Raw genomic sequence first — 27,673 nt, 5'->3', positions numbered from 1 at the left:
AAAAAGACAGTTGAGTTTCACAGTAAAGAATCTAGGAAGGATCGGCTCCCAAACCAAGTTGGAATTAAATCCAAATTGCTTCTCCCCTTGTTATTTCAAGGCATTACACATGAGAATCTCAATCTGTTTGGAAGACTAAAATCCATTATTTCTTCTTTTTTTTTTTTTTTCCGAGCTGAAAGCCCCCTGCCCTCCCAGAGCCCTTTACTCTAGAGCAATACACCAAATCCAGTTCTACCCTGTGTTTCTGCTTTCTGTTCTTACTTCTCAGTTTTCTTTTAGCCATAAGACAACACTCTTTTCGTCATGTCAATGTGTTGAATGTCTCTGCTAGCACTCCCCTTCACCCAGTGACCCAGCATAGGGTGAGGTGCTGTGCGGCACTGACTTACTGATCTTCATAACCACTTATGATCTAGACATTTCTATGCCCTATTTTACTCCCATGAAACCTTGAGCCGAGAAAGTTAAGTTACTTGCCTCACCAGTCAGTGAGTTGGCGGGGGTTGGGGAGTGGGCAGCTCAGGTTTCTGTCTTGGCCCCTGGAATGGCTGAAGGTTAGCAGTCTGGCTAAAGAGTTAGAAGGTACACGGATTTAGGATGACGACAAAAATCCTAACAAACCCTGGCTCAGCACTGCCAATGACTCTGTAGTAAGGATCTCCCACTTAGAAATGGCCTGATTTCACACTAAACACCTGGAATTCTTTTTTTTCTTTTTTTTTTTTTTACTTTATTGAGAAGAGAGGGGGGATTGATTAATGGTTTACAGTTGACAGTAGTTAGTACCTATGTAACTAAACCCCCCCCCCCAGTTAGGTCCTCCTCCACCATCATGTTTCAGGACCTGAACACCATTATTTCTAACCCCCAAATCCAAATTTCTCATGACGTTATGGACATTTAGCTATGTATTGATCTTTCATATTTTTCATCCACTAAATACGTTCGACTACAGAGAAAAAGCATGGTGTTGAGGCCAGAGCATCAGAAAGAATAGAAGTTAGTAAGCTGTTCCTATACATTGTAAATACAGCTCTGGACAAATCATTCATTCAACTGTTCACTCTCTTCCTTAAGCAGAGAATGGGTCAATACAATGAACTGCTTTGGGTTGTGGCTAGAGCAAAGGAAGGGTCCTACTGCTTTACCCACAGTCAGGCAAGGAGAACATCTACTCCCTCCTACTAATGTACACAGAAAAGGGACTGTTAAGGGGACTGAAGAGGAATAAATGGTAGAAAGTATATTATTTAAGTCTAGAGCAACTGGGATCGTGGAAGTTGTTCTCTTGATCTTGTGGGAGTCTCCAGGAAAACAAAAGCATCTCCCCCAAATCGATTCTGCCAGAGAACGTTCTCGAGGGGTCTCAAGAGAATTGCTGTGAGTTGCTGAAACCAACATCGTTTTGGGGTAACAGAAGTGCTCGGGGTGTGTATGAAAGAGATAGCGTAAGAGGGTTGACGTCACCTATAAAAACGGGGAAAGCGTAGCTGGACTTGAACTTGACTGTACTTGCTATTGTCTGGGAAATGATGCAATTTATTTTCATACTTGTGCCTGCAAAAAATATATATTGGTTTTAAAAAAAAAGTACACAATCATTTTACCCAAAAGACTGGTTGCTCTCTGACTTGGCTAATACAATTCTTCATGAATCCTGCTAAAAATGCAGTTAGGAAATTGTCTTCTTCTGGCGTTTGCCCAGGAAATTGTCTGACTTACATCAAATCAAGCTACAAGCTGTTGTCGGTTTAGAGAAAGCCTGCACTATGTGTTGCTATAGCTGCCAAACACAGGAAGTTGCATCTGAGTATTTCCAAATATGTCTAATGTCAAAATCGAGAGAGAGAGAGAGAGAGAGAGAGAGAGAGAGAGAGAGGGGAGAGAGGGGAGAGAGGGGAGAGAGGGGAGAGAGGGGAGAGAGGGGAGAGAGGGGAGAGAGGGGAGAGAGGGGAGAGAGGCGAGGAGGAGGAGGAGGAGGAGGAGGAGGAGGAGGAGGAGGAGGAGGAGGAGGAGGAGGAGGAGGAGGGAAGAGGAGTTCCATTTCATGATTCTATTGACCTTAGATCATTTAGAATTAAGGCCACCTGTAAATTCAACATAAATACCTAACAAGCTGTTAGTTATCTATGTTGTTCTGACAAGACAGATTCACCTGAGAGATGTTTTCTACTAGATTGCTTAAGAAATTGTTTTCCAAATAGCTTTTATCTGGTACCTTTCCTTTTATGACATGTCACAGGAGGCCCTTTGTTCTTTCCCTGCCCTGCGGACTAGAGTACGGACCAAAGGTTCAGACTGGCACTGCGAAACCACAAGGAATTACTAATTCAATGTCTAGCAGTTGTTCCCCTTGGATATGGTCAGACTGTATTGTTTGTTTATAGGATATTAAATTTTGAATCTGAAGTAGGGTCTTAGATCCCAGGGAAGTGTATTCCACTGGAAGAATACAAATGCTCTTGATGTTTAACCTTCCTTACAATGCAAAGAGACTAAAGAGACAGACTCGCCAGTAAGAGGTGTGGAATCCTGCCTAAGAGTTCCAATACCTCCCCCCTCCTTTTTCTAGTCCCCTTTCCCATCACTGTTTGGATGCAGACCAGGGCCCCAAAGGACTGGATCTTGCATGAAGTTCTGTGGAAACATTTTATACCTCAACTACTTCTAGGTCCAATTTCTTGGAAATTTCTGGTTAAAAAATATGCCTGTAAAAATAATTCTTTTATTTTTATTGCAACCAGGGTTATCGCTGGGGCACAGTGACTGCATGAAGAATCCAGCAAATCCAGTGGCCATTTTTCCCACTGTCCCCTTTCTTTTATTTGATAGGACAAAGAGAAAAGGGAGAGACAGAGAGGGAGAGAGGGAGAAAGAGACAGACCTGCAGCTCTGCTTCACTGCTCATGAAGCCTTCCCCCATGAACAAAGCATTTCTTTTTTTCTTTCTTTCTTTCTTTTTTTTTTTTTTCCCTTCAGGGTTATTGCTGGGGCTCAGTGCCTACACCATGAATCCACTGCTCCTGGAGGACATTTCCCCCCCTTTTGTTGCCCTTGTTGTAGCCTTGTTGTGGTTATTATTGTTATTGTTGATGTTGTTCGTTGTTGGATAGGACAGAGAGAAATGGAGAGAGGAAGGGAAGACAGAGAGGGGGAGAGAAAGACAGACACCTGCAGACCTGCTTCACCGCCTGGGAAGCGACTCTCCTGCAAGTGGGGAGCCGGGGGCTTGAACCGGGATCCTTAAGCTGATCCTTGTGCTTTGTGCCACGTGCGCTTAACCCGCTGCGCCACCGCCCAACTCCCCCCTTTTGTTCAACTTTTGATAGTCCCTGTCTTGCCTATCACCTCCCTTGGTGCTTCTTCCTCTGCCTTTGCAAACTGAATGAATTCACTGAACTGAACTGAGCTTATTAGTGACATCCTTCACCTGGGGCCTGAGCTTCAGGCCTTGGAGTCTGTCCTGCACACCCTGCTTTATCTACTGGCTGTTACCATTTCCCTTTTTCATACTCTCATATACACACATTTATGTAACACTTTGTTCCATGGTCCACTTTTTTTTTTTTTTGAGAGAGAGAGAAAGGGAAATGAAGACCAGAGAAAAGTGTCCTCATTTATGTGGTGTCACAGATGGAACCCAGAACCTTACACATACAAATTCTGCCCTCTGGTAAAGGATCAGCTCCCCAGATGTCCCTGCTTCAGTTCTTGAGGGACACTGACAGATTCCGTTGGTGAAAATCAACTCTGAGGCAGCCTCCTACTTCAATTCATCTTCTGAGCAAGTATTGGAGGTGAGGTGAGCTACTGAGCAGGGCTGTTGAGGGGGATTTGTAGGGGGGCGGGTGGTAGCACAGCGGGTTAAACACATGTGGTGCAAAGTGCAAGGATGAGCATAAGGATCCAGGTTCGAGCCCTCGGCTCCCCTCCTACAGGGTATCGCTTCACAAGCAGTGAAGTAGATCTGCAAGTGTCTGTCTTTCTCTCCTCCTCTTTGTCTTCCCCTCCTCTCTCGATTTCTTTCTGTCCTATCCAACAACAACAGCTATAACAACAGTAACAACTACAACAAGGGCAACAAAAATGGACTCTAGGAGCGGTGGAGTCATGATACAGGCACCAAGCCCCAGCGATAACCCTGTAGGCAAAAAAAAAAAAAAAAAAAAAAGGAGGGGGACTCGTTAAGGTAAATGCAGAAACCAGGGTCATATAAGCTAACTTAAGTTCCGGATGCCAGCATGATGCTGACCAGACTTCCCTGGACTGACGAGGACCCCACCAATGTGTCCTGGAGCTCTGCTTCCCCAGAGACTCCACCCACTAGGGAAAGAGAGAGGCAGACTGGGAGTATGGACCTGGACCAACTAGACAACATCCATGTTCAGCGCAGAAGCAATTACAGAAGCCAGACCTTCTACCTTCTGCATCCCAGTGACCCTGGGTCCATACTCCCAGAGGGATAAAGAATAGGAAAGCTGTCAGGGGAGGGGATGGGATACGGAGATCTGGTGGTGGGAACTGTGTGGAGTTGTACCCCTCTTATCCTATGGTTTTGTTAATGTCTCCTTTCTTAAATAATAAAAAACAAAACAACGATTTATTTACTTGCTAGGACAGACAGAAAGTGAGAGAAGGGGTGGTAGAGGAAAAGAGGCACCACTCGTGAAGCCTCCACCTTTCAGGTAGACTGAGGACTTGAATCGGGGTCCTTGCGCACTGGAAAACACGCTCTGAACCAAGTGTGCCGCTGCTCAGGCTCCATCTAGGTTGGCTCTTAACACCCTACATCTGGTTACTGGTTCTGGCCGTACTAGGGGACGATGAACTCTATCATAAGGATCCAAGATTTCTAGATCGTTATACACCTTGTCATCCTTGAGTGCTAAAAACAGTCTGAGGGACCTGTTCCATATAAATGGAGGAATTCTGACCGCAAGGACTTGAACGTGTTTCTAATGAACCATCTGATGGCTTTGTGACATCTTAGTAGACGATGAGGCCGGACGCAGATGTATGTGCATAGAAAGAAGACCCTGTAAGGATACGGGGGATCTGTACGTCACAGAGAGGCTTCAAAGGAAATCAAACCTTCATCTTAGACGTTGGACTTCCCAGTTCTAAACCTAGATTCTCAGACTCCAGAACTATGAGAAAATAAATCTCTATCTTGTAAGTTCATAATGATCTGTTATCCTAGCAAACCCATGCCTTCATTGACGATGGTTTGTAAAAACTATTTATTCAAATTCGAAAAGAGAGTGAGCAAGTCCCACAGCATTTAACCTCATCTCAACCCTACTCCACTAACAGCGGAGAAAAGAAACGTTCTTTAAGACTTGTGCTGTGATCACTTTGTAATGGCTTTCGAAATTAAAACATCACTGTTTGAAAAATGAAGTGCGTTCTGACATTCTGTGGTTGGATGACTAAAGGGAATTCAGTTTTTAAAGTGTACAGTTCTACATTCTTTTTAAAATCCCAAGCTTGATTTTACTCTTTTCATGTTTTCTTTTTAAAAATTGGCAGCCAAGGACTTTCCAAGCGACAGAACACTAGTTACGCACATATGTATACAATTCTGTTTTAGAAGACTTTAGGAAAAAGAAATAGCTCAGCTGGACCCAAAGGAACATTCAACATGAGCTCAGTTGACTTGTTCTGGCTGATTCCAAGTTTCCAACTCTCACCCTGCTCCTCCACAGACAGCTGGTAAATTAACAAGTGAGCTACCGCTACAGAAAAAAATGACAAAAACACACAATCCTTTTCCATACACGAAACCCACAAAAGCAACCCCGAATCTTCCTTTTAGGCTTCCCTTCTCAATCTAGAGGGCTATGCAGCTGTTGTCAGAATTTTTTCTTTCAACAGTTAAAAAAAATGTTAATCTTTATTTATTGGATAAAGACAGCTAGAAATCAAGAGGGAAGGGAGAGAGAGGGAGGGAGAGAGACAGAGAGACACCTGCAACCCTGCTTCACCACTCACAAAGCTTTCCCCTTGCAGGTGGCGGTGGGAGAGAGAGGAGGGCTCAAACCTGGGTCCTTGCGCATAGTAACATGTGGGAGCCCACCAGGTGGGTCACCACCTGGCCTCCGAATTTTTTTGTATTCTGGAAGGAAGGTTCAAGGCAATACTGCACACCACAGGATCTTCTTAGAACACCTCAGATAAACAAAAGTGGCCTTCTACAGGAAGGCACAGAAATTCTTTAGAAAGAGCTTTTCAAAAGAACACCTTACTAAAGACTAGTGGGAATTCACTTCCACCTGGGCCATGTACCATGTACCGCCCATAGGCATAATACTGAAAAAGAAAGATTCCTCAAGTACAGAGGTGGAAATAAGAAGCCAAATGTTTCCACAACGCAGTAAGGCCCACGGCATTGTAAAGTAACTGATTGCTTCCTCTTGGAGTTCTTGGAGCCTGCTGTCCACATTTCCCAAAGAGAAAAGGGCTCCACTTCCCTTTTAGAAATTGTGTTTTACTCAGAACCTTTTAGCAACCTGCCCACTCCCCGATAAAACACCTGTTTCCACCCCAGTGTCCTTGCTCTTTAGCTGGGTTCCTAGTTGATTAGCAAGCAACAGTCTCAAGTGAAAGTCGCAGGGGTCTTCCTGAAAGGGTAAGAGGAATTCTGTGTTTGTTCCTTGAACAGTAATTACCATTCAGCTGATAAAAAACCTTTCCCTTCCAATGTTGCAACCCTATTCAGCTCAAACGTGGCTTTTGGTGGAAAATGAGAATTTTTAAATTTTTTATATTTATTTATTTTCCATTTTGTTGCCTTTGTTAACATTATTGTGGTTATTGATGTCGTTGTTGGATAGGACAGAGAGAAATGGAGAGAGGAGGGGAAGACAGAGAGGGGGAGAGAAAGAGAGACACCTGCTGACCTGCTTCACTGCTTGTCAAGTGACTCCCCTGCAGGTGGGGAGCCGGGGGCTCGAACCGGGATCCTTAGGCCAGTCCTTGTGTTTTGTGCCACATGCGTTTAACCCGTTGCACCACCACCTGACTCCTGGAAAATGAGTATTTTACAGCTTTTATTATCCACAAAATGTACACTAAGAACAAATATATATATATATATATATATATATATATGTATTTTTATATATATGAGATTTTACCAAAACTGTACATAATATAGGCAGTATTTGATCACCAGCAGAATATATTAATGACAAAATTTATCAGGGTCCTGGTACAGAACATAAGAGGTTAAAAAAAATCATCAGGGATTTGGAACAGCACATTTTGTAACCTGTACCTCAAGAAAAGATCAACATTGTTACTGAAAAAGAAATATCTATCTGGAGTTCCTTTTTTAGTTACTGCTAATTCAAACTACAAAGATTATTTCTCTCCTTAAGACCCTGGCGGGGTGGGGGAGGCCTCTACCCACTAAAACACTTATTGAAAACCCAAATTATAACACTCTTCTCCAGAAGACTGTTCTTGATTAAGGTCTAGAGTAAGAAACACGGAATGGATATTTTTACTAGACTATACAGCTCAGAAATAAGAATTTTCACCAAGCATACTAGGTGATTCCCTAGATCAGCCAGTATGTGAAATACTAACTATCAGCTTGTAATATGTTAGGATTCTGTCAGAACTGTAAAGTGGACCCTCTCTTAAAATAATTGTATACAAGATATCAGGAGAAGCACAACTACTCCATACAGACTTCAAATGTGATTTAAAAAAAAAATCTTAGCATATGTGCTGGGTAGATAGCATAATAACTAGGCAAAAGACGTGTACACCTGAGGTTCCCAAGTCCCTGGGTCAATTCCCAGCACCAGCATAAGCCCGAGCTGAGCACATGTTAAACATAATGATAATTTAGAAAAGAATATTAGCACATTATGATTATATTAAACGCATTTGGCTCACGGGGACGGGGGGGGGGGGACTAGGTCAAAGCTGAGTCCTTGTATACCATCTAAGAACATCCTTTGAAATTAATTTGAAAGCTATTTACTAAAAATATTCTCAATAAAGGAGGCCATGTTCACCAAGATTAGTCAGAAGTAGCTGTAAGGCTCCTGTGCTAAACGTGAATAGACATGGGCCCTGGGCCAGGCGATGGCCTTTAAAGTTACCGGCATTTATATACTTTCCTCATATTTGGGTCTACTCTTTTCCCTAATCCACCTTTCTAGCCCTATTCTCAATTCTGACACCATCATCTCCCCAGATAATACCTTTAACCCACCTGCATGTTAGCTGTCAGGCTCAGGCAAAAATTACTAAAGTTATGGGTCCTTTGGAACAGACCTAAAATAGACTTCCTAGCTTCTTCCCACACAAAGAACCCTAGTTTCATCTACTCTATTCCTATCTTTGCCTTCCTGTTTATTAAGTAATTTGTCCTAATTTATATTTTATCACCTTTCAGCTACCAAGTTGCAGATGCTACCATGAGCCCAACCTGACTTCCCTGGGCAGACGACCTCATCCAGGTGTCCTGGATCCCCACCTCCCCAGAGCCCTGCCTCACTAGGGAAACAGGCTGGAGAAACAGGCTGGAGACATAGATCCACCTGCCAACACTCATGTCCAGAGGAGAAGGAATTACAGAAGCCAGAACTCCCACCTTCTGCACCCCTTACAGATCTCTGGTCAATATTCCCAGAGGGGTAAAGAATAGGGAAGCTTCCAATGAAGGGGATGGGACATGGAACTCTGGTGGTGGGAGCTATGTGGAATTGTGCCCTGTTACCTTACAATCTTGTTACTCATTATTAAATCAATCTCTCTCTCTCTCCCTCTCTCCCTCTCTCTCTCCCTCTCTTTCTCCCCCCCTCCCTCCCTCTCTCTCTCTCACACACACAGTAGTTGTGGGTTATTGTGCACACAATAGCAGGCTTTGTTCCCTCATGACTTAGTGGCGCTATTAACCAAGTAGAAAGTCAGAATAAAAACATTAATACTCATTTTAAAAAAAAAAAGAACAAAACCTACACACTTTTCCAAAGTAGCTACCTATGTACTTAGTCAAAATAAGAATATAGTACCCAGAAAGAAAAGATAAAGAGAGAAAGAGATAAGACTCAACAATCTGGAGATGTAATACAAAAAAAAAAAGTAACAGTAATTGGGTGGTGGTACACTTGGTAGGCTGCACAGGTTATACTATATGATGACAGGGTTCAAATCTTCCATCTCCCCACCTGCAAGGGGTGGGGGACTCATGAGAGGTGGAACAGAGCTGCAGGTGTCTCTCCTTTCTTTCCCTGTCCTGAAAAAAAAGAAAAGAAAAACAATGGCCACTGAGAACAAGGGAGTTGTGCAGAGAACCCAGGGATAATCCTGGTGAGAGGGGGGGTGAAAACAATCCCTCGGAGCATGTGAAGAGAATCTCAAAGTCAACAGGTGGGCAGCAGATCGAGAGGAAACCCTGTTCGAACGGGAGTAAGGAATAGACTCCGGAAAGACAAATTTGAAAGAATAATGAAAGTGTTGATGATGTAGATAGAGAAGAGGTCTGGGTAGCAGGGGAACAGATTAGGGAAGTTAGAACACTTCGCAACAACCAAGTCAAGCAGGAAGGAAAAAAGTGATCCTGGTTTACCACAAGGCTTAGCTAAGCCACTAGTTTTTATGTCGTTGAATGGAAGACTAATCTATTCAAATACATATTAAAATGTCGGGAAGAGGAGAACAGGATCCGGCATGTGAACGAGGGAAAGGACAGACAGGAGTGTAAAATGGGAGCTAAAGTTCGGTTTCCATATGGTCTGTGCATATCTAGTCAGTGGATGATCTTTAGGCTGTTTAGGGTGGGGGGAGGGGGAACAGGGAAGTTTAAACAATTGTATCTATCTGCTGGCTACTACTTCACTTCCTCTAGCTACTTAACAGTCTGCTAATAAGCAACCAGGGCAAACAGCTCTTCTTCAACCATTTGGTTTTTTTTTAGTGTTGAGCATGTGTCTAAGAAGAAAAAGATTCACTGGGTAAAAGATAAAAATCATCAACCAGGAAGATAGTCTGAGAGGTAAGTGCAGTGAGGAAATAGAGCAGTGTGGTCTGCAGAAGAGGCTTCCCATGAAGCTGGTCTGGCTGAGGTTCCCCGCGCATTTGTCAAGAGCCAGGGGCAGAGGGTCCTGGGAGAAGGAGCAGTCCTTCCACTCGAGTCCTCAGAAGAATGAGGCCGGCTTGTCGGCGGGCTATAAGGGCCAGTGAAGCTGCAGGTCAGTGTGGTCCAGTTTAGGGTCAGGAGTCATATGGTGCCACACACTCTCTTAAAATGGAAATGTGGGGAGTCTGGCAGTACTGCAGCAGGTTAAGCGCACGTGGCTGGCGCGAAGCTCAAGGACCGGCGTAAGGATCCCGGTTCGAGCCCCCAGCTCCCCACCTGCAGGGGAGTCGCTTCACAGGCGGTGCAGCAGGTCTGCAGGTGTCTGTCTTTCTCTCCCCGTCTGTCTTCCCCATCTCTCTCCATTTCTCTCTGTCCTATCCAACAATGACAACATCAACAATAATAATAACTACAACAACAATAAAACAAGGGCAACAAAAGGGAAAATGAAAGTTAAAAAACCCTTTATAAAAAACAGAAATGTGGGGGCCAGGCAGTATGCACCTGGTTAAGAACACACACTAAAGTGCTATAGGACCCAGGCTCAAGCCCCCAGTCCCCACATGCAGGGGCAAATGTCCTGAGTGGTGAAGCAGGGCTGCAGGTGTCTCTCTGTCCCTCTCCCTCTCTATCTCCCCTCCCCTCTCAAATTCTGTCTCTATTCAATAATAAACAAACAGTTTTTTAAAAAATAGATAAATGTTAAAAAGAAATCAAGAAAATGGCAGTGTGAAATTGAATTTCCTTCACTCTTTAATGTAGTAAGACTGGCAGTTAACTCGGCCCTTGTTCACATCTGACACTGTTGAGTAGCTTCCCCAGCCTTTTATTTTTATTTATTTGACAGATAGGAGGGATGCATTGGATCGACCTTATCGTGGTGCATCCCGTGAGTACCCATTCATTGGGGAAACTGACGATCCTTCCTAGCCGACTGAATCCACATGGATCCCAGTCACTTTCAAAGCCAGCAACAAGCAGCTCCTGACAGCTTTCAACCTGACCTGTTGACTGGCTACTGAAGAAGGGCAAACGCTAGAAGAAGAAGAAGACAGATAGGAGCAAGAGGCATCACGGAACTGCTCCACCACCCATGGAGATCCCCATGTGTTCCCACCATACGGTACTGGGTGTCAAACCGGGGGCTTCGTGAACGGCAAGTGACATGTCCTATTGGGCCAAGTATTCCCCAGCCCCTGGATTTTATTCTAAGTCCAATGCCAAGCCATAGGGAGTAACATTTTTATTTTTACTTTTTTGTGTGAAAGAGATATAAAAGCACTGCTCATTTCTAACTTATGCTGGGGTTCTGGGGATTGAACCTGGGGCCTTGGAGCTGCAGGCATGAAAGTCTTTTTTATTATTATTATATTTATTTATTAGATACAGACAGCCAGAAATCAAGAGGGAAGGGGGTGATAGAGAGGGAGAGAGACAGACACCTGCAGCCCTGCTTCACCACTCATGAAGCTTTCCCCTTGCAGGTGGGGACCAGGGCTCCTTGCACATTGTAATATGTGCACTTAACCAGGTGCATCACTACCTGGTCCTCCAGGCATGAAAGTCTTTTGCATAACCCTTAGGCTATCTCCCCAACCCATGATTTGTGTTTTAAAAAGTAACTTTAGGCACGAGTAGGTAACTCAGTGGGTACTGAGAGCATCTTACCAAGAGTAATACCCTGGGCTCAAATTCTGACTCCATGTCTGAAGGCTGAAGCACTGGCAAAAGTTCCAGGGGTGGTGGTAAGATTCTCTAGAGACACACCTTGAATCAAAAGAATTAAAGAGTTGGCCTAGGTGTGCTGGTGTGCACAAAGTCACAGTGCTGCAGATAAATGAGTCAAGAACGAGGGGAAGCAATTGAGAAGATTGGAGGTCAGCTGGAGTCTGTGCCTTGACTGCATTTGGTCCGCAGGGGTGGCAGAGACGGAATGAAATGAGGAGCCCGGTGGTGGCGCCTGGATGAGCATATGGAGTGAGGTGTGAGCTTCACTCGTGGGGAAGGGAAGAGAGTCACTCGTGGGGCAGGGAAGAGAGTCACTCGTGGGGCAGGGAAGAGTCACTTGTGGGGCAGGGAAGACTGTCACTCGTGGGGCAGGGAAGAGAGTCACTCGTGGGGCAGGGAAGACTGTCACTCGTGGGGCAGGGAAGACAGTCACTCGTGGGGCAGGGAAGACAGTCACTCGTGGGGCAGGGAAGAGAGTCACTCGTGGGGCAGGGAAGACAGTCACTCGTGGGGCAGGGAAGAGAGTCACTCGTGGGGCAGGGAAGACTGTCACTCGTGGGGCAGGGAAGACAGTCACTCGTGGGGCAGGGAAGACAGTCACTCGTGGGGCAGGGAAGAGAGTCACTCGTGGGGCAGGGAAGACAGTCACTCGTGGGGCAGGGAAGAGAGTCACTCGTGGGGCAGGGAAGACTGTCACTCGTGGGGCAGGGAAGACAGTCACTCGTGGGGCAGGGAAGACACTCATTTTTTTTTGTCTTTTTTTTTGCCTCCAGGGTTATTGCCAAGGCTGGGTGCCCGCATCACGAATCCCTGCTCCTGGAGCCTATTTTTTCCTTTTTTTTTTTTTTTAACCCTGGTTATTTTAACATTGTTGTGGTTTTTATTATCGTTGTTATTGATGTTGTTGTTGTTGGATAGGACAGAGAAATGGAGAGAGGAGGGGAAGACAGAGGGGGAGAGAAAGACAGACACCTGCAGACCTGCTTCACCGCCTATGAAGCGACTCCCCTGCAGGTGGGGAGCCGGGGGCTCTAACCGGGATCTTTACATCGGTCCTTGCGCTTTGCGCCACGTGCGCTTAACCCGCTGCATTATCCCCTGACCCCCCTTTTTTTCTGTCTTATCAAATAAAACAGAAAGGAAAAAATGGCTGCTGGGAGTCGTGGGTTCATAGTGCCAACACGAAGTCCCAGCAACAAGGTGGCTAGTGTGAGAGAGAGTGGGTGGGGGCGAGGAAGGAAGGAAGAAAAAGAAAAGAAGGAAGAAAGAGAAGAGAGGGAGAAGCAGGAATGGAGGGAGGGGACGAGGGAGGGAGAGAGGGAAAAGAAGGAATGAAGGGAGGGAGGGAGGGGAAAAAGGGAGGGGAAAGGTAGACACGAGACCTATTTTGCAAGAAAAGTGGACTGGACATGCTAACTCATGGACATGAAAAGCCACAGGAAAACCCAAGAATGAATCTTAAATTTCTGACTAGAATCAGAGAGTGGTTGGAGAAAATAAAAACATTTGGTTGAACTATAGAAATAAAGTCAAGGTAAGAGTTGGTGTGGAGGACAGAATCAGGCTTCAACCTGTCCCCCCTAAGGCACTCACTGAGTATTCACCCCGGCAGACCTGGCGAGCACAGAAGTGCCAGCGATACAGAGGTCTCCTCTGTGTTCAAACCCGGTGGTTCCTGCTGATAAAGGGGGTCAGTATGTCCGAGCAGCCAGATGTAGTCAGAACATCCTGCGGACAAGAGCCAGTGAGAGGCACGACTTGTATCCAGGCGACTGTCACCACTGCTGTGTTTCATCACGGTGAACCTTGTCTGTCTCGGGCTGTGCCTGTGCTGTAAGTTAAACTGGGTCCGAGGTATGGATGTGGGGGACACAGTGTGGAGAGGGCTTGTTCCTACCTGCCCTCTCCGGCATCTGCCGGGGGTCTTTGCACACATTCCCCTGAGGACAAAGGGAGGCTGACAGCAGAGAGAGCGAGCGCACGCAGCATAGACGGCACATGACCAGGCAAGACAGAACTACAGATAAAGATCTGGCCCACCACCCACTCCCATCTTCCTGGGGACCCCCTCAGGTCAAATGTGTTGTCAGTTCACCAGCTGCTCAGTGTAGTTTCTCTCTGGGTCCTGCCCTGCTTTGCAGGTGAGGTCAGTACTGTGTGCTGCTGGCAAACTGCAGCCCCTTAACGCAGGAAGAGCTGATGGGACCCCCTTCCCTCCTCAGATTAAAAACCTTCATTTGTTTCTCACTGTCTGATGTCACTTTTGTCTGCCACCCCCTTCTCGGGAGTCAACTGGTTTCCCTTCTGTCCTGTTCTGCCACCAATCTACTGGTGGCTCTCCCCTGTCAGATTCATTCCTGCGCATCTGCTAACGTTTTCAATGCCGCTCACACCAAGGCTGGTCTGTCTGTACGTCACACCTTGAGACATCTTTCCCAGCCAGTACACTAACTTCGACGTGACTCCTCTAGTCCAGAAACCACCTGTGCACTGCAGGTCTCAATTCTTTTCTCCCAGTCTTCTCACTCAAAATGCCCATGTGCAGGAAAAAACCTGCCGGCCACAGACCGACACAGCTTTCCAGGATATTCTTAAGCAAAATGCCGCATTGTCTATCCAATTTCCTGTGTGAAGGGGCAGAGTGCTGTACCTGCCAGCAGTCAGAAATAAGCACGCACAGCCCCTTGGCATGAAAAAATAAGGGGGGTGGGCAGTAACACAGAAGGTTAAGCGCACATGGTGCAAAGCGCACAGACTGGAGTAAGGATCCCGGTTCGAGCCCCCGGCTCCCCACCTGCAGGTGAGTCGCTTCACAAGCGGTGAAGCAGGTCTGCAGGTGTCTCTCTCTCTCCCTTTCTCTGTCTTCCCCTCCCCTCTCAATTTCTCTGTCCTATCCAACAACAACAACAACAGCAATAATAACAATAAACAACAAAAGGAAAAAAAGAGCCTCCAGGAGCAGTGGATTTGGAGTGCAGGCACCGAGCCCCATCGATAACCCTGGAGGCAAAAAGAAAGAAAGAAAAAAAGGAAGGAAGAAAGGAAGGAAGGAAGGAAGGAAGGGGGGAGGGAGGGAGGGAGGGAGGGAGGGAGGAAGGAAGGAAGGAAGGAAGGGGGGAGGGAGGGAGGGAGGGAGGAAGGAGGGAGGGAGGGAGGGAGGGAGGAAGGAAGGAAGGAAGGAAGGAAGGAAGGAAGGAAGGAAGGAAGGAAGGGAGAGAAATGTAGGTCCAGTTTGCAAATCTAAGTGCTAATGATCAGACCAAATTTGTCGACATTAATGCTATTTCCCTCTTCTTTCCAGGGAACAGAAACTGTCGACCCTAGTTTTGTTCCTCTATTCAGATGGCTGTAGGGAGTGGAGTTGGGGCAAGAGAGGGGAGGTAACAGCAGGAAGTGTTTGTTTTCTCAAGGCTTCAAGACTACCTCAACACCATTTTTACACACTGAATTCTCCATACAGAGAGATCTTGAGTCCAAGACAGAGACTGGCAGTTCAGTTGTTACAAAAAGTTTCTCAGGACAGGAGAAACTTGTTGGAGCCTTTCCTTTCTGTAAATTAGAGGCTGCTGACTGCCAGGCTGAGCTTCACGGGCAGGCGGGAGACAGAGATGACCAGGGACTCATGGCGGAGTGGCAGCACCTAGATCCTGGTTTCTTATCTCTTTCCTTACTCCATTAGTAGAGAAAAGGTAAAGTCTGGCTCACCCATTGGCTGTTCTCCTTTCTGACTGCCGAAGATAAAACAAACCGAAGCTAAAAGCAGTTGGACTGACCAGATCTACGATGAGCTTTGGACTAAAGAGAAGTAGCTTAAATATAAAACATTTGCCCCCCCCTCAAGTGAGTGGCACTTATATTGTGGACTAAGGATAAAACTAAGTCAAAAAAGAAGAAGCCTATGTGTGGATCTATATTTTTGCTATCATCTTTGAATTTAAAAAAAAGTATTTGATTTCAATGACTCATGCCTTAAACTTACCCATTACAGTGCAATATTATTTCAACAGAAATATAATAATAATAATAAATAATAATAATAATCACAGTAATAATATAAACTCTCCAAAATGTGGTTTCAGTCAGCCACTGAACTTGAAAACTACAATCTGGGGGTCAGGTGGTGGCACACCTTATTGAGGGCACATATTACAATGCCCAAGAAACCAGGTTCAAGCCCCCGGTTCCCAGCTGCAGGGGGAAAGCTCTGTGAGTGGTTAAGCAGGGCTGCCGGTGTCTCTCTGTCTCTCTCCCTCTCTATCACCTTCTTCCCATTCGATTCCTGGCTGTCTCTATCCAATAAATACAAATAAATAAATAAAACTGAGTCTGATTCCATGCCAGCTAGACAGAATAATACAACTGCACATCTGTACCTGGCTTGGCTTTCAGTAGAGGTGGACACAGATGAATGAGGAGATGGGTAGACAGGGAGATTGACTTTGATCACATCCCAAGCGAGAAAAAAAGCCCTGACTGTCACTGAGCTCCTCCTAACTGGATCTCTCACCCCCTTATCCACACAGGTTTTTCCACAGCTACATATTTCTAAAAGAGAACTACTACTTTCAAATCGACTTTTTATATCCTCATCCTGCATACCTTTAAAACCACCGTTGAGAAAATATTTTTACATTGACTTCAAGTGGCCCTGACTATCTTCCAATTAAAGCAACCCGTCTCTTTCTGTTGGACCAGTGGGTTATTTCTAACCTAGAGCTTTAATAAACATTGCTCTAGTGAGCAAGTAATTATTTCCTCCACGCTAGGCTTCTAGAATCTGAACTGTGGGGTCTAAGTGCATGCACATTTTAAGAACTGTAACGTCTATTACCAAGCTTCTCTCCTGACTGTTGAATGAATTTAAACTACCACAAGACAATCAACTCTCATTTTAGTCTTTGCTGAATTCATAGCTGATCAGCAACATTCTTCCTCGTCCCCTACCCCCACTTAACCGCTCCACGTTTATTCCATATGCCAGCTTGCTATTTCTGTTTCTTACTTGGTTTAGTAATGCAAGTTGTTTCACTCCTGTGCTTCAGTTTCTTTGTCTGTAAAATAGGAATATTGATCGTAATTGCCTTTTTTTTTTTTTTTTTTGCCTCCAGGGTTATTGCCAGGGCTCAAATCCACTGCTCCTAGAAACAGTTTTTTCCCCTTTTGTTGCCCTTGTTTTATCATTGTTGTAGTTATTATTGTTGTTGATGTCGTTGTTGTTGAATAGGACAGCGAGAAATGGAGAGAGGAGGGGAAGACAGAGAGGGGGAGAGAAAGACAGACACCTGCAGACCTGCTTCACCGCCTGTGAAGCGACTCCCCTGCAGGTGGGGAGCCGAGGGCTCGAACCGGGATCCTTACAACGGTCCTTGCGCTTTGCGCCACATGCACTTAGCCTGCTGTGCTACCACCACTCCCTGTAATTAACTTTTATGAGCTATTGTGAGGCTTAGAAACGTACTTGGAATAATTCCTGTCCTACAGTGAACTCACAATTAGAGTCACTATATATTTTGACAAATGCGGGCACATTGTTGCCTTTTCCTTAAGATTTCTTTCTTTTTCTTTTTTTTTTTTTCTGGTTTTGAAAATGAAGATATTGCATACTGTTTCTGTATGCAATGCAAATATCTTTCTAGCTTGGTAACTTCCTTTTTCAATATGCTGTTGCAGAGACTCTTTGCCATATACAAGTAAAAAAAAAAATGTGTCTTCATTAGGTCAGAATAAACATTACCATCATGCTTTACGCTTGTTAAAATAAACATCAATTTGGGCCGGGCAGTAGCGTAGCAGGTTGAGCGCATGTGGCGCAAAGCGCAAGGACCGGCGTAAAGATCCTCCTGGTTCGAGCCCCCAGCTCCCCACCTGCAGGGGAGTCACTTCACAGGCGGTGAAGCAGGTCTGCAGGTGTCTTTCTTTCTCTCCCCCTCTCTGTCTTCCCCTCCTCTCTCCATTTCTCTCTGTCCTATCCAAAGAACAATGACATCAATAACAACAATAATAACAACAACAACAGTAAAAAAAAAAAAAAAGAAAAAAAATAGCCTCCAGGAGTAGTGGATTTGTGGTGCAGGCACCGAGCCCCAGCAATAACTCTGGAGGCAGAAAAAAAACTAGGGCCAGCAAAACACTTCACCTGGATAGTGGCTGCTTGATCATGGACGAGACCCAGGCTGGTGGCTAGCCTTCACTGCACTGCAGGAAGCTTTTTGTCGTGTGGTTTTCCAGCCTCTCCCTTTGCCTCTCTGTCTCTGTCTCTATCTTAAAAAGTTGCCATGGGTGCTGGAGTCCCAGTGAAGACCAAAACAAAACCAAAAAAATTTAATAAAAAATTAAAAAAGAAAAAAAAATTTACAATAAATGATAGATGTAAGACAGGGCTGGGCAAGGATGTGCCTGGTTAAATGCACCTAGTACTAAGCCCAAGCACGTATGCAAGGGTGCGGTTCCAGCTCCCACTCCCCACCTGCAGGGGAGTCGCTTCACAAGCGGTGAAGCAGGTCTGCAGGTGTCTGTCTTTCTCTCCCCCTCTCTGTCTCCCCTCCTGTTTCTCTCTGTTCTATCCCAAAAAATGGAAAAAATGGTCACCAGGAGCAGTGGATTTATAGTGCGGACATCGAGCTCCAGAGATAACACTGGAGACAAAAAAAAAATAAAAGATATATAAGACTAATATTAGCATACAAATCTAAGAACATAAAAATAAGGAAAGGTTAAAAACAGGCAATTGAGACAAAATGAAGTCAAATTCACTATTTGACTCATAATCAAACTGAGAAATCTCTTTGTTCATGGACTTCAAAAAAATCATTAAAACATCAAATTTAGAACCAATTAAGCACAGCAGTGTTGTTATGTACAGCTGCACAGAGTGTTCACTGCACAAAGACAGCTAAACAGGAGAGTTCGCTGGAACAAAACTCCTGTTATGTGCCTGCCGGGCTGCTTTCTCCAGGAGCGATTTCCCTTTCTCACAGACACCAGAGGGTGCGAGAGACCCTGGTGTGCAGAGGTGGTGACAGCGCAGGGAGCCGTTCCCACACAGCGCTGGGAGTCTCAGGAAAGCTCTTTGGAAGTCAGCTGGCAAACTCTAAGAAGACAACAGAGACAAATCTTTTGACCCAACGTTTCCACGACCGGAGTTTACTGGTACATGGAGTTCAAGATGTATAGATAAGTATCTTCACTTCAGCAGTGCTCATAACAGCACGTACACACGTACGTACATACACACCCCTCTGAAACGATACAAAAGCAAAAACCAAAACAAAGACAAGACACAAAACCAGAGTTATTTTCAAGGAAGAATACCATTTGACACCTCTATGGAATGCCTGTTTACAGGACTAAAATGACAGAGTGTATGAAAAACCAAGACTTGGAAATAGTCAGAGCCTTGACCGTGTGTTCATGGACACACACTCACTCACACACACTCACACTCACTCACACACACTTACTCACACACTCACAGTCACACACACTCACACACACACTCACACACACACACACTCACACACACACACACACACACACACACACTCACACACACACACACACTCACACACACTCACACACTCACACACACACACACACACACACACACACACACACACACACACACACGAGTGAGAACTGCTGTCCGGAATGGAAAGAAACAGTTGGAGGTACGGGAGGTGGCGCAGTGGATAAAGCATTGAACTCTCAAGCATGAGGTCCTGAGTTCGATCCCTGCAGCACATGTACCAGAAAGATGTCTGGTTCTTTCTGTCTGTCCTCCTATCTTTCTCATTAATAAATAAAATGTGGAAGGAAGGAAGGAAGGAAGGAAGGAAGGAAGGGAGGGAGAGAGAGAGAGAGAAAGAAAGAAAGAAAGAAAGAAAGAAAGAAAGAAAGAAAGAAAGAAAGAAAGAGAGGGAGAAAGGAAGAGACAGTTGTGGATGTCAGGCTATGATTCAGAAGGGACTCGCTCAAGGTAACGAGATAATAAAGCTGATTTTTATCCCAAATCGCCTCATCAAGTTTGACTTTTGACCTGTGCCTGTTATTTTCCTTAATGAAAATCAATTCATTTCTGCTTTTATGATTTCTGTTTTCACCGGTTTAGAAGAAAATGGATAAATACCTGCACTCTCAATGGAGAAACTGAAGGGGCTAAGCAGGGTACGGGGACTCAAGAGACACAGGGAAGATTTAGTGTGGCTTGGGGTGATTCTCTCCACTTCACACTTCCCTTGGCTCCCCAGAATGGGTGGGAATGGTGTTCTCTGCCCTTGCACCCAAGCACGGAGGAGAAACAGCCACGAGCGGGCTGGGGTGCACTGCATGCAGGGAGAATGAGGACCAGTTCCCAGATGCTGATGCCGCCAGGCAGACAGCACAGTCACAGTCAGACGCAAACCTTAAAGTAAAAAAAAAACCAGAACACCTATCATCTCATCCATCTAATCACTGACTTAAAATGGTCTGGCGGCAGGGACCGGCGTGAGGATCCTGTTTCCAGCCCCCGGCTCCCCACCTGCAGGGGAGTCGCTTCACAGGCGGTGAAGCAGGTCTGCAGGTGTCTGTCTTTCTCTCTCCCCCAGTCTGTCTTGCCCTCCTCTCTCCATTTCTCTCTGTCCTATCCAACAATGACGACATCAATAACAACAACAACAACAATAAAGCAACAAGGGCAACAAAAGGGAGTAAATAAACATTTAAAAAATGGTCCGGCGGTTTAATGATCCAAAGAATATTCACTGCACCTGGTCTGCTGAGCTTCGTGCTTGTGGAGAGGAATACTGGATGTCTCAATCCTTCTACAGCACGAGGACAGAAAATCCTGAAACGGGCCAGGTGGTGGCACACCTGGCTGAGCGCACGTTACAATATTGGCGAGAGGACCAGGCTTTCCAGGATTTGAGGCTCCAGTCCCCAGCCCCCACCTGCAGGGGATAGCTCTGCGAGTGGTGAATCAGTGATGTACGTGTCTCTCTGCCTCTCTCCCTCTCTATAACCACTTCCCTCCTGATATCTGGCTGTCTCTATCCAGTGAATAAATAAAGGTATATATTTTTAATTTTTTTAAATAAAAAAGAGAGGGGGTCGGGTGATGGCGCAGCAGGTTAAGCACACATAGTAGGAAGCGCAAGGACGGGAGTAAGGATCCCAGTTCGAGCCCCCAGCTCCCCACCTGCAAGGGGGTGGCTTCACAAGTGGTGAAGCAGGTCTGCAGGTGTCTGTCTTTGTCTCCCCTTCTCTGTCTTCCCCGCCCTACTCAATTTCTTTCTGTCCTTTCCAATAAAAATGAAAACTTGCTGCTGCCAGGAGCAGTGGATTCCTAGTGCAGACACCAAGCCAAAGCGATAACCCTGGAGGCAGACAGAAAGAGAAGCAGAAAGAGAAAGAGAGAGAGAATCCTGAAACCACCCACTTGGGGACAGAGCTCTTTATCCTCTGCTTGGAAATAAAGGTTCCAGTCCTTAATAAAATATTATCAGACCAAATTTAGCAACATAGAAATAACGTACTCTACTAGGGAACGACTATATGCTAGGAATACAAGGTTGGTCTAACACCCAAAAAATAATTTATGGAGTATGCCATCGTAAAATAAAGGGCAGAAGTCAAACCACTTCCGTAGATGCAAACAAGGAGGGGTAAGTCTTTAGAGAAATTTCCAATATTCCTTTATAACAGAGATGCTGCCACATTAGCCCTAGAAGAGAACATTTTGGGAAAAGGCATCTGTGAAAAACACAGATCTTGTGACACTTCAGTGGAAAGATGAATTTCTCCCTTAGATGAGAAACCAGCTGTTCAGTCTTAGCCCTTTATTTCCACTGTGCTGAATATATAGTAAGTGAAGGGACATAGACAGGACATAAGAAATAAAAGACATTCAGACTGAAAAACAAGATAAACACATCTCTATCTGCATAGGATAATCATCGATGAGAGATCAAATACATATGATCTTGGACATAAACATCCTAAGGAATCCACTAAAGAACTATCAGGACTAAAAACTGAGTTCAGCACAATTACAAAACTCAAGAAACACCCACCTTTCTATTCCTAAACGAAGCTTTCTGAAAATGAGATATGAATTAAACTTCAGGGTAGTGCAACAAATTAATAAACCCAAGCACCAGAGTAAGGATCCCAGTTCGAGCCCCTGGCTCCCCACCTGCAGGGGAGTCGCTTCACAGGTGGTGAAGCAGGTCTGCAGGTGTCTGTCTTTCTCTCCCCCTCTGTCTTCCCCTCCTCTCTCCATTCCTCTCTGTCCTGTCCAACAACGAACAACATCAACAATGATAATAATAATAATAACCACAACAAGGCTACAACAACAAGGGCAACAAAAGGGGAAAAAAATGGCCTCCAGGAGTGGTGGATTCATGGTTCAGGCACCGAGCCCAGCAATAACCCTGGAGGAAAAAAAATTAAATAATAATAATTAAATAAAAATTAAAAATTCTACTTCATTTACAATAGCATAAAACTCATAGAGACAAATTTACAAATAGAGAACAATGAAAAGTATAAGACACTGTGAAAAGAAATAACGGTTCTGGATCTGTGGAAAGGCATCCATGTTCACAGACTGAAAGTTACCATACAGGTAAAACCGCAATGTTCTATCACTCAAATTCATCTACAAGTTCAACATCACCCTTGTCAAGGTCCCAGTAAATTTTTATAGCAGAAATTGATCAATTTAATGTAAAATTCATATGGAAGTACAAGGGACTTAGAATAGCCAAAAGAATTTTGGAATAAAAGAAAGTTGAAAAATTCACATTTCTGTTTCAAAACTCCCTGCAAAGCTATAATAATCAAAGTAGTATTAAACTGTCATAATATAAAACATACAGATCGCGTCAACAAGGGCAATAATAATAACCACAACGAAGCTACAACAAGGGCAACAAAAGGGGAAAAAATGGCCTCCAGGAGCGGTGGATTCATGGTGCAGGCACCAAGCCCAGCAATAACCCTGGAGGAGGAATAAATAAATAAATAAATAAATAAAACATACAGATCAATGGGGTACAACTATAAGTTCAGAAATAAACCCTGGGCTGGGGATTCAGCATAGTGGTTATGCAAAAGACTTTCACACCTGAGGTACTAAAGTTCCTGGTTTAATCCTTAGCACCATCATAAACCAGAGCTGAGCAGTGCTCTGGTCTTTCTGTCTCTCATTAAAATAAAATAAAATAATTGGGGTGTGGGTGGGTGTTGGTATGCTTCCAATTCTGCTTTAAAAAACCCCTTCTGTTTCATTTGGCACAAACAAGAGAAATGGACAAAGTGGACATAATCAAACCTGTAAAATTCTGAGCTGGAAATAAAGCAAATCATGTATCTGGTAAGCATCTTGAAGGGATGGGAACTAGCCTAGTGGTCAAGAGACAGCTCATGTGGCAGAATGCTCGCCTTATCTAGCTAGCTTGCCTTAACAAATTTAAGGTCTTGGGTTCAAGGCCACGCCATGAACAGCAGCAGTGCCACTGAGACCTCCATGGTGGGTGGGTGTTGGGGTGTCTCTCTTCATCTCTCTCTTCTCCATCTTCCTAAAACAGTGAAAAACTTAAGCCTGTCACAAAAATTAATGGGTTGATTAAATAAATACAATAATGTTTGCACAGCAATGGATATACAAAAAGAAGAATAAGTTTTATGCTTCCAGTGAATTCTATGTTTAGTTATATGTTTTAAAACAACAGAAATAATTGGTCTAACCGCATATTTTCAGAAATGACTGGCTTTCCTAGAATCCACAGAAACAGATTCACTCCCAAACTGAAATGCTCAAAAGAGCCTGGTGCTGAGCGTGTGCAACAAAGTTCCTGGTGACCTACAGTGACATTTTATAAAAGTCCAAATGGAGACACACTGATTAACAACTACTGGACTACTGGACAGATGGCTCACATTCCAATGTTCCCTGCCTCAGCACTGAAGATGAGCATGTGACCCCCAGCACTTCATCTGGACTTAAAACTGATCATGGGCAGATAAGAGCAAGACTCTTCCTACACCATCTCTTTTCTTTTCTTTTCTTTTTTTTTTCTTACCAGAGCACAGTTCTAACCATTATGCTAACTAACCCCTTCAACTTTCCTACACCATCTGAAAACCAAAGTTTAACAATCAACAAGGAGTGAAGCGCGGACAAGTAGAAGGTTTGAGATATTTGAGACTCAGAGAGTATTAAAATGAATAGAGAGAGCAACCAAATATTGGTTTCCACTTAGAATTTGATGGCAATTTTTCAAGGTCAGAGAGTAGTAGTGACTTAAAAAACTTAAATCTCTTTCATAAAAACTTGTGTTATTCATAGAATACTAAAGATTTAGTCATAACGGCGATCATTCCTCAACAAAACAAAGCAAAAAACTACTCAAGATGTTCCATCTCATCACTTACATATGTTCACATTTTTAACTCACTAAACTGAGGGCCTAACGTTTCAACCTAACTATTCTATAGAACAGCTCATTCTCTGAAATGTCACTTATGGTCAATGCGTATCTTTTTGTTTCAATTACTTCTAGCATAAAAGCCTGCAAAGTCTCTCAATCAGATTAGTCTTTTTGTTTTTCTTTATCATTCTTTTTTTTTTTAATTGCCTCCAGGGTTATCTCTGGGGCTGGGTGCCAAGGGAGGAGAGAGAAATAGGGAAAAAGAAAGACACAGGGAGTCCGGCGGTAGCGCAGTGGGTTAAGCACAGGTGGCGCCAAGCGCAAGGACGGAAGTCAGGATCCCGGTTCGAGCCCCCAGCTCCCCACCTGCAGGAGAGTCGCTTCACAGGCGGTGAAGCAGATCTGCAGGTGTCTGTCTTTCTCTCCCCCTCTCTGTCTTCCCCTCCTCTCTCCATTTCTCTCTGTCCTATCCAACAACAATGACATCAATAATAATTACAATAATAAAATAACAAGGGCAACAAAAGGAAATAAATAAATAAATGTTAAAAAAAATTAAAAAGAAAGATACACACCTGCAGCTTTGCTTCTCGGCTTGTGAAGCGTCCCCACACAGCTGGTTATCCGCACGACCTGTCCTTTCCCATAGCACTATGTGTGCGGATAGCCAGCTGTGTGGGCCACCACCAGGTCCCCAAGTCCTTTCCAAAGGTTATAGTGGGGGAGTTGGGGGTAGCACAGCGGGTTAAGCACGTGGCGCAAAGCGCAGGGACCGGCGTAAGGATCCCGGTTCGAGCCCCCGGCTCTCCACCTGCAGGGGAGTCGCTTCACAGGTGGTGAAGCAGGTCTGCAGGTGTCTGTCTTTCTCTCCTCCTCTCTGTCTTCCCCTCCTCTCTCCATTTCTCTCTGTCCTAACCAAGAACAACGACATCAATAATAACTATAACAATAAACCAACATGGGCAACAAAAAGGAATAAATAAAATTTTTTTAAAAAGGTTATAGTGATCTGGGCATTATTTCGCTGGAAGAGCTACCTGAGAATTTTACTTTATTATTTGTGTGACTTCCCTTGATTTTGCAAACGCCCTGTTCACGTGCCTCATATCAACTCCGACAACACGTAAGCAGGGGCTAGATCCAGGTCAGGACAACAGTTACGGCATGTGCCTCTTGCACTGCAGCTCAGACTGGACCTTTTGCTTTTCCGGGGCGACAAGCTTTTAAATGAAATCAGTCACACTTCTTACAGTGAAGGCAAATGGAACTAAGTCTTCCTTAAACATGTTTCCAAAATTTAAGGCCTGAATCAGCACCCTATAAGACCCCCGAAAAGTTAACATTAAGTTTTCTGAAGCTGAAGAGAACTATAAAACCTCATTAGCAGTCTAAAGGGACAGTGTGATTATATCGGGGTTCTGACTTTCCCGTTACAGCGTTATTATTATTGTTGTTGTTGTTATCATAGGCTACATGCTTATGTGGCATTAAAATATTACTATTAGGGAGTCGGGGGGTAGCGCAGCGGGTTAAGCGCACGTATAAGGATCCTGGTTCCTGGTTCAAGCCCCCGGCTCCCCACCTGCAGGGGAGTCGCTTCATAGGCGGTGAAGCAGGTCTGCAGGTGTCTATCTTTCTCTCCCCCCCTCTGTCTTCCCCTCCTCTCTCCATTTCTCTCTGTCCTATCCAACAACGACGACATCAATAACAACAATAATTACAACAACAATAAAAAAACAAGGGCTACAAAAGGGAAAATATAAAAAAACATTTTAAAAATTAAAAATACATTATTATTATTATTATTGACTATATGCTAACGTTGCATTAAGATGATCCCCAGCAGGGCTGGGTGTTGGCCCACCTGGCTAAGTGCATATGTTGCCATGCACAGTGCCCAGGTTCAAGCCCCCTGTCCTAACCTGTAGGGGAAGAGCTTCACAAGTGGTGAACCATTGCTACAGGCGTCCCTCTGCCTCTCTCTCTGCCTCTCTGTCCTCCTGCCTCTTACATTTCCCTGTGTTCTACCAAATCAAATAAACAGTTTTAAAAAATAATAATTCCCAGCTAAGTTTCTTTCAGGAAGTGACATCTGATATTTCAGGGAATGAAACATAAACAAACCCATGTGGGGGGCGGTTGGAATCACAGAACTCTATCCTGAGCCCAATTCAAACACTTCATCTGTGCCCTCACTTCCTTCCAGTAAGACCCTGTCGATGTTTATACCATTAAAATTTGTGCTGAATATCCCAAGAAGTAAAGTGCCTTCATTTCATTTTTAATTGTTGATGGAGAAAAGCATAACAGACTATCTTAAAGTCATTTTCATCTTCTAATCACAAGGCCAGCAAAAGCTGCTTATCCCAACAGAAAAGTAAAAATGCCAAATGTGCTTTCCTTCCTTCCCTTTTTTATTTCTTTTGCTTAAGATAAAAAAAAAAAGAGGGGGGAGGGGGACGCCTTTAAAGACAGGCCGTTGTCATTCAGCAATGTCACACCCAGTTCTGCAAAACCAACCTTGCCCCCCTCCCCCCGCCCGCCCCCATAGCTGAGTTCAGAAGGCCTCCTCCTCCAGCGCCTAGAGTAGGGCTGAGGTACACAGTCTGCAACAACCACACACTTGGAAGGTGGTAGTTAGTAAAGATTCCGTGTTAAGACAGATTTAAAAGAGAGGAGAAGAAGAAAAAAAAAAAGGAAAAAAAGCCATGACCATTCCTCCTCTGGAAAAAAAAAAAAAAAAAAAACACCAAAAAACCCCATAAATCAGTGGACAAGCTTGAAAGAATTCCGCTCTGGTCTGCTCGGCCGCCAGGGTAAATAGAGAGACACTGGCTGGCACGCTCCTCTTTCCAAGTTTCGCAGAAGCCCTGGATGTGATGTCCGGGGCCTCCGGATCCGCGGCTCCGACCCCCACGCGGGGCAGCGCGCACGCAGAGCCGGGCCCGGGGCTGCCCACCCCGCCCCGCCGCCCGATGCGCCCCCGCCCCGCGCCCCGCGCCCCTGCCCGAGGTCCCCACCCGGCGCCCGGCCCCCACTCACCGCCGCCGGGCTGCGGGGCCAGCGTGGACACCGAGGTCTGGCCCATGTCTCGGGCGGTCACGCAGCCCCAGGGGCCCCCGAGCCTGGGAGCCCCGCGCAGACACCCGCCCGCGCCCCTTCCCGCCCGCGCGGAGCCGCCCGCCCGGCCCCCGCACCTTCCACCCCGCGCGGGGCTCCCCGCCCGGCCGGCGCGGCGGATCCGGCCCGGATGCCGGTCATTCCTCTATGCAGATGAGCCGGGTCAGGGGCGCGGGCGGGGGCGCGGGCGGGGGCGGCGCGTGCGGGGGAGCCCGGGGCCCGGGGCGGCCACCAAGGCCCCCGGCCCCCAGCCCCGGCCCCCGGCCCCGGCCCCGGGGCAGCCCAGAGTTCCTGCAAAGGCTCAGACTCAAAT

The 27,673-nt window shown here is 45.3% G+C and overlaps 1 protein-coding gene across 4 annotated transcripts in view; it reads right to left on the bottom strand.

Annotated features, from left to right (window-relative positions):
• PHACTR2 (phosphatase and actin regulator 2) overlaps positions 1 to 27,673 on the bottom strand; it is a 275,038-nt gene that overhangs the window by 147,414 nt on the left and 99,951 nt on the right. The window contains exon 1 of one of the 4 annotated variants that reach the window (XM_060188669.1): positions 27,283 to 27,546. The exons of the other annotated variants lie outside the window; for them this stretch is intronic. Coding sequence (XP_060044652.1) covers positions 27,283 to 27,328 — 46 coding nt within the window. The 5' untranslated portion in view covers positions 27,329 to 27,546. Of the gene's footprint in view, positions 1 to 27,282; positions 27,547 to 27,673 lie in introns of those variants that run through there. 4 annotated transcript variants of the gene reach the window in all.

This window comes from Erinaceus europaeus, chromosome 4 (assembly GCF_950295315.1).
Source record: "Erinaceus europaeus chromosome 4, mEriEur2.1, whole genome shotgun sequence".
NCBI lineage: Eukaryota > Metazoa > Chordata > Mammalia > Eulipotyphla > Erinaceidae > Erinaceus > Erinaceus europaeus.
This window is presented reverse-complemented; position numbering and strand designations above follow the sequence as displayed.